Below are 7,801 nucleotides of genomic sequence, written 5' to 3' on the forward strand. Positions count from 1 at the left end.
TGGCTCCTGACCATGCAAGACCGCTTTACGAAGTGGATTGAGGTCACTCCACTGCGGAAGGCCATGGCGACCAACGTTGCGAAAGCCTTCACCGAGCAAGTGATCTACCGCCACGGGTGCCCCGAAAGATTGCTGACCGATAACGGGACACAACTCAAATCGGCACAGTTAGCCAAAGTACTGCAAGCCTTTGGCATCCAACACCGTACTACGCCGCCGTACACGCCGCAGTGTAACCCGGTCGAACGAGCAAATCGGACGATAAAGACCATGAACGCCCAGTACGTAGGAAAGAACCAGAAGGCCTGGGACGAGCACGTACCCGCCCTCCAGTACGCCTTCAACACCGCATGGAATGAGGCGACCGGGTACACTCCGGCCTACCTCAACCACGGCCGAGAGTTAGCCCGACCGCACCCCGAAGACCGGCAGCCAAGGGGCCGCCGCCGCACCAGAAACAACCGAGCGACATCTGAGTGAGGCACACGAGCTCGTGCAAATTCACCTGGCCCGAGCATTTCAACACCAGGAACGCCACTACAACCTACGGCGACGAGACTGGCAACCACGAATTGGGGAGCTCGTGTGGAGAAGAAGCCACCCCCTCTCGAATAAGGCCAATGCGTTTAACGCGAAATTAGCCCCAAAATTTGTGGGGCCCTTGGAGGTACGCCGGATTATATCTCCGGTAATCGTGGACCTGCGAGATACCCGGGGGCGCTGGCACCGCCACGTCCACATACAAGAGCTCAAAGAGCACCCGGACAAGGCCGAAAACAACCAAGGCACGAGACGGAATGATCCCGACCGACCGAGGGGACCACCCCCAAACAACGCCGGCCCTGGCCATTGACCACCGTCAGTACCGCCGAACACCATCCGAGGGCGCTCGACTAGCCGCGACAACAACCCGCGCCACACCCCGCGAAGGGTATAAAAATCCGCGAGCCGGGCGATCGAGCGATCAATCGGCCATTAGTCACGATGCCGACACAAGCCGAGAGAGAACAGCTGGAAGCGCTATTCGAAAGGTGGTCATCCGACAGCGACCTGTCGGATGTGCCGGAGCCACCTCCCGCCGAGCCACGACCGAGCAGCACGGGACGACCGCCAACCGACGTCACCCGCCGACCGCCGCCACGGGTAGGCACGTCGATCCAAAGGGGCGACGCCGAAACCAGGAAGAAAATCCTCCTCCTGGCCACCCCGCCGCCGCCACCGGATCGCCGCCGGCTGAATCGCGGGCGAGCATCGGCCCCGCCGCCACGGCCCGTACGGCCCAGCCCGGCCGTAAAAGAGACGCCGCCACCAGCAGAGCCACGACCACGGCCACCGGCGCGAGCACCGGCGACCACGCGCCCGACACCGAGGCCGGCTCCGGCGCCACAGCCCACCACGGCCAATAGGGAAACACCGCCTCGGCCAGTGGGATCGCGGCCGCGACCCCCGGCGCGCGCACCGACGCCAGCCACCGGACGTCCGACGCCGACATCCGACCGACGGATCACCGAAGCCGCCGGCCCGCGCTCTTCGCCATGCGCCGCTGCGGCCCAGCCGATCCGCAGACCGACGGCCGCCGGACGACAGCGACCCGTAGGGGCTCGCCCATCGGAGCCTACCACGGTCCACGTGGCACCCGGGCGGGCCATCAGCGTGCCGCACACCGCCCGACACGTCGAGCGGCGATTCCGCCAGTGGACTCCGGAGGGCCAGTGGGTCCTCCGTTTCAACCACGACGGGACCCTCCGGAGCACCCACCTCAACCGGGCCACCCACCACCAGGCCGCGCCAACACGTGCTACGCCAAAAGGGGGGGGGGGGGATGTAACGGCAGAGTCGTCACCATTATTGTAAATATGTAAATACTGTAAATATGTTAAAAGGTTTCGAATATATATATATATGTATAACCTCACGGTCTCTTCCTGCTAAACCTATCCTGCTTGCGCATGCGCCACCCGTGCTATCTCGCTTGCACGTACGCCACACGTGCTATCTCGCTTGCACGTACGCCACACGTGCTATCTCGCTTGCACGTACGCTACTCGTGCTATCTCGCTCGCACGTACGCCACACGTGCTATCTCGCTTGCACGCACGCCGCTCGTGCTATCTCGCTCGCACGTACGCCACACGTGCTATCTCGCTTGCACGCACGCCGCTCGTGCTATCTCGCTCGCACGTACGCCACACGTGCTATCTCGCTTGCACGCACGCCGCTCGTGCTATCTCGCTCGCACGTACGCCACACGTGCTATCTCGCTTGCACGCACGCCGCTCGTGCTATCTCGCTCGCACGTACGCCACACGTGCTATCTCGCTTGCACGTACACCACACGTGCTATCTCGCTTGCACGTACACCACACGTGCTATCTCGCTTGCACGTACACCACACGTGCTATCTCGCTTGCACGTACACCACACGTGCTATCTCGCTTGCACGTACACCACACGTGCTATCTCGCTTGCACGTACACCACACGTGCTATCTCGCTTGCACGTACACCACACGTGCTATCTCGCTTGCACGTACACCACACGTGCTATCTCGCTTGCACGTACGCCACACGTGCTATCTCGCTTGCACGTACACCACACGTGCTATCTCGCTTGCACGTACGCCACACGTGCTATCTCGCTTGCACGTACACCACACGTGCTATCTCGCTTGCACGTACGCCACACGTGCTATCTCGCTTGCACGTACACCACACGTGCTATCTCGCTCGCACGCACGCCGCTCGTGCTATCTCGCTCGCACGTACGCCACTTCCGGGCAGAGGTTTTCTCAGCCCCGCCGGGTTTTCCGGTTCCCGTACCTTCCGGGCAGAGGTTTTCTCAGCCCCGCCGGGTTTTCCGGTTCCCGTACCTTCCGGGCAGAGGTTTTCTCAGCCCCGCCGGGTTTTCCGGTTCCCGTACCTTCCGGGCAGAGGTTTTCTCAGCCCCGCCGGGTTTTCCGGTTCCCGTACCTTACGGGCTGAGGTTTTCTCAGCCCCGCCGGGTTTTCCGGTTATCCGTTGCAGGCGGAGCTCGACGTGACACTCGGGCCTGCCGGCAATACCCAGCCGCCTACCCTGACAGTAGCAATAAGTGCATGCGAACCACGCCGTAATTATAAGCCGTTAGTGATAAGGCCGCTAGCTATAACCGCGCCGTAATCCTATAGCCGGATAGTAATAAGCTCACTAGTTATAACCGCTCCGTCGAATTACGCCTGCTAGTAATAAGTCCGAATAATTGTAAGTCCGCGCTTGCGAACCGCGCCGTAATTATAAGCCTGCTAATTATAAGTCCGTACCTGCGAACCGCGCCGTAATTATAAAACCGCTAGGAATAAGCCCGACCGGGATAACCGCGTCGCGATTAACCCGCGTGTAAATAACGTCCCCGTAGATACTAAGCGAACGCGCATGTAAATAGCTTCCTAGTTAAGTCAAATCCGCTTCACGCTGCACGCCGCTTCGCGCCGACCGCTTCGCGCTTACGCTTCCCGCTGCGCTTGCGTCTGCCACCCAGCGCACGCCGCCTAACACCGCACGGCCCTGCACGCTACTCTGTACATATTGCTCTTTCAATAAACTATCTTTCTACCTATACTGTGTCTACGCAAGCTTGAATCTCCGGTTACCCGAGCGCGTCGTCGGTTCTCGATGTTTTCGCGCGCCTAACGGCGGTTATATGTTTACGCGTTTCTGATATTCTTTAAAAATGGGCGCTCAGCGCCTCCGCATTTGCCCGACCGGTGTTCGTCGGGCGGCGGACTTCCGGCGGATCGGCGGCCGGGTACGGTCTAGTAACGATGGGGGAATGCATCGTTACACATGAATAGAATATTATTAAACGATGTTTGATATTAACTTTAGTAAGGATTCATGACAGAACTTTTTTTAATAAAATTTGGAATTTTGTTGAGAAATGTTTGTACAAATTCTAATTTTCACAAATTTAAAATATCAAGTTAAATTTTTTAACATATTTTTTTTACATGGATAGAGTATCATTCAAAGATGGTTGGTATTGAATTTGGTGAGAATCGATGGAAAAGTTCATTTTTCATAAAATTTTTAATTTTGTTGAGAAATGTCTATATACATTGTAACTTTCGCAAATTTTGAGATATCAGGTTAAATTTTGTTAGATGGATAAAATATTATTCAAGGATAGTTACTACTGAATATCGTGAGTATCGATGAAAGGGTTTAGTTTTTATAAAATTTTGAATTTCTTGAGAAATGTCTGTACACGTTGTAACTTTCGGAAAATTTGAGATATTGGATTAAATTTTTTTATATGAATATTAAACGATGTTTGATATTGACTTTAATAAGGATTCATGAAAGAACTTTTTTTAATAAAATTTTGAATTTTGTTGAGAAATGATTGTACACATTCTAATTTTCGCAAATTTTAAGATATCAAGTTAAATTTTTTAACATAAATAAAGTATCATTCTTAGATGTGTTATTCCTCGGGTGAGGCACGGTAAATTTCGGGATCGTTGCCGGATTAAGATTTAGGAATCTGGGATGCGTCTGGCGGTTACCCGTAGCACTGGACACTTTTTATGTTAAATAAAACTTTTATTCATTTCAAATGGTCTTAGTTATAATTCGTCCTCGTATTTATTACCTACTCGGGTCGCGTATCGTGTTATCTGACACTCGCGTGCGCGTGTTTGGAGTCGGGTTTACGTCGCGAGACTTGCTCCTCGATCTCCACGATTTTTACTGAGTGTGACTACTCGATATTACAATAATTATCGACACTCGCTGTTGACACTTGCGACTGTTAGCGCTACTACCCGCGTAATATTAATTAAGGATAAAGACTGCCCGCCGATCGTTAGCGATGGGTCTTTTTATTATCTCCCCTTGGTTTCCCAGGAGGGGATCGGTTAGCGACAAGACCATGTGAGGACTGATATCCGGTTTTTATACAATTTTTTAAAAACATAAATTTTTGAATTTAGAAAAAAATATTTTGTGATATCCGAGGTATGATTTTCCAACATTATAAACATGAATGTATGTCAGCCTGATTTTGGCTTGCCAAAGAATTTCTAAAGTTAACATTAGGTTTAAATCGAGCCGATTTTAAAATTCCATTTGGGATGTTATCGAGCTGACTTTCTATCAATTTTCTTTCTAATCGATTTAACGAAATGTGAATTTTTTGAGAAATATCTGTACACACTGTAAATTACAGAAAATTTGAGATATTGAATTAAATTTTTTTACATGAATAGAGTATTATTAAAGGATATTTGATTATTGAATTGAGGATCTGTGAATGAATTTTTTAAAATTAAATTTGGAATTTTTTTAAGAAATCTTTGTACACATTTTAATTTTCGCAAATTTTAAGATGTTGAGTTAAATTTTTTAACATAAATAAAATATCATTAAAAAATTTTTGGTATTAAGATTTTTGGTATTGAATTTGGTGAGGACTGATATCCGATTTATATAAAATTTTTTAAAATATAAATTTTTGAATTTAGAAAAAAATATTTTGTGATATTCGAGGTATGATTTTACAACATTATAAATATGGGTGTATATTAGCCGGATTTTGACTTGCCAAAAAATTTTTAAAGTTAACATTAGGTTTAAATCGAGTCGATTTTAAAATTACACTTGTTTTATATTGCAAAAAAGCTCCGGTTTACGACGAAGAAATTGAAGATGCAAATAAAAAGTTAATACAGTGGATAGATAAACACATTTCATGTGCGTACGATAATAAAAATCCATTGATACGTCTGCAAATACATCGGCATAAACCAACATGTTACAAAGGTCGAAAAAATAAATCTTTATGTCGATTCAATATTCCAATGTTTGTTATGAAAGAAACTATGATTCTCAAACCATTAGAAGAAAATGAAAAAAATAAAAATGATAAAACTAATATAAAAAAAATAAGAGATTTAATGCAAGAATTTAAAAAAAAAGTATAATTATGTCTTTTGAAGATATGTTGGAACGATTAGAAATGACGGAAAGGGATTATATTCAAATAATTAGAAGCACGATATCAAATACTAAGATATTTTTGAAAAGACAAAGCAACGAAGTTGCAATTAATGCATATAATAAAACTATATTGACTCTTCTTGAATCAAATATGGATATACAATCCGTTTTAGATCCATATAATTGTGCTTCATACATGATTAATTATGTAACAAAAGTGGATGCAGGACTATCACGATTACTAAGAGAAGCAGCAAAAGATTTGGAAAATGGAAATTTGAATATTAGACAAAAGTTTAGAAAGATTGCTAACGTTTTTATAAACGGTAATACTATGTCTGCACAAGAAGCCGTTTATCATGTACTCGGTTTGCCACTTTCATTGTGCAGTAGAGCTCTTGTTTATATTAACACTGTACCGCAAAAAGAGCGTGTCCGTATGTTGAAAAATGACAAACATTTAAAAGATTATATACGAGTCGTATGCGTATATACGAATCGTATGCGTATTTCAAGATCAGAACAAGATACCAATATCAAACAAAAAGATGTTTGAAATATTCACGATGGATATTTCTTTTAATAAGAGAAAATATACCCCTCTCTTGCCTGAAGTCGCTATCAAGTTGTTAGAGTGCATTATTATCAGTTCAATTCTTTTAAACTGTTTATCAATGTTTATCGTGTTATCTTTTTGTTATAATAAACTTAATTAAGTGTTTCTTAAATGAGTTTATATATTTTTAAAAATATTGTACAACCTTTACCTTCTGCAATTTTTGAGATATAGAGTTAATTTTTTTTACATGGATAGAGTATCATTCAAAGATGGTCGGTATTGAATTTGATGAGAATCAATGAAAAGGTTCATTTTTTATAAAATTTTTAATTTTTTGAGAAATGTCTGTATACATTGTAACTTTCGCAAATTTTGAGATATCACTGAATTTGGTGAGTATCGGTGAAAGAAGTCATTTTTTACAAAATTTTGAATTTTTTGGGAAATGTCTGTACACGCTGTAACTTTCAGAAAATTTAAGATATTGGATTAAATTTTTTTACATGAATAGAGTATTATTAAAGGATGGTTCGTACTGAATTTGGTGAGTATCGGTGAAAGAAGTCATTTTTTACAAAATTTTGAATTTTTTGAGAAAAAATTGGCGCGTAACAATTTGGCTATAAATGGCGGATTGTCCTAACTCTGATTAAAGGAACTCTATTCGGAGTTTGTAAGGTTCATAGACATATAGAATGGACTGAGCGTTGCGATAGACAAACGCGTGCTCGCTGTAGAGAGAGGTACTATATGGGAGGCCTATTTTGTTTCCTAGTATCTCATTGGTGATTTTGTCCCCCTCCATATAGAAAATCACCAATGAGATGCTAGGAAAAAAGACAAACATAGGCCTCCCATATAGTACCTCTTTTTCTACAGCAAGCGCACGTTTGTCTATCTCACAATGCTCAATCCAGTCTATATATCTATGGTACTGACAGAGAATATCGGAACCATGAAGGAAGAGTAAGGAGAGTTATCTTGATAGTGTAGAAAGAAAAAAAGTTGGTCACGAAAAATGTTCCGTATGTGGCCAGGTTTGCCAAATGGAATAATTTGGACCATTTTGTCGCCATCTTGAATATTCATATGTTATAGCCCGAAAAGGCTATATACGAATCACTAGATACATATTATTTTAGAGATATATTATTTTATACGATAAGACATTGCTCAACGTGTAACGCGAATACAGATCACGTTACGAACGTTGACCGAGCGAAGCGCTGACAACGCGAGCCACGCGCGAAGCCCGAGCGACCGCGCA

General features: G+C 45.2%; 1 protein-coding gene across 1 annotated transcript; it reads left to right on the plus strand.

The window, feature by feature from the left end:
* Positions 1-984: 984 nt before the first annotated feature.
* On the plus strand, positions 985-3,158 carry LOC115241499 (proline-rich protein 2-like). Its single transcript, XM_029817261.1, has 2 exons — positions 985-1,712; positions 2,993-3,158. Exons 1-2 carry the CDS (start codon positions 985-987, stop codon positions 3,156-3,158), a joined length of 894 nt encoding a protein of 297 aa, XP_029673121.1.
* The last annotated feature ends 4,643 nt before the right edge of the window (positions 3,159-7,801 follow it).

Source organism: Formica exsecta, unplaced genomic scaffold, assembly GCF_003651465.1.
Source record: "Formica exsecta isolate Colony F162 unplaced genomic scaffold, ASM365146v1 scaffold5, whole genome shotgun sequence".
Classification (NCBI taxonomy): domain Eukaryota; kingdom Metazoa; phylum Arthropoda; class Insecta; order Hymenoptera; family Formicidae; genus Formica; species Formica exsecta.

Excerpts from the sequence above, each read along its gene's own strand:
- LOC115241499 (XM_029817261.1), top strand. The coding sequence starts at position 985 with ATGCCGACACAAGCCGAGAGAGAACAGCTGGAAGCGCTATTCGAAAGG. Across the intron at positions 1,713-2,992 it reads CAGTGGACTCCGGAGGGCCA|CCCCGCCGGGTTTTCCGGTT; the intron begins GTGGGTCCTCCG and ends AGGTTTTCTCAG.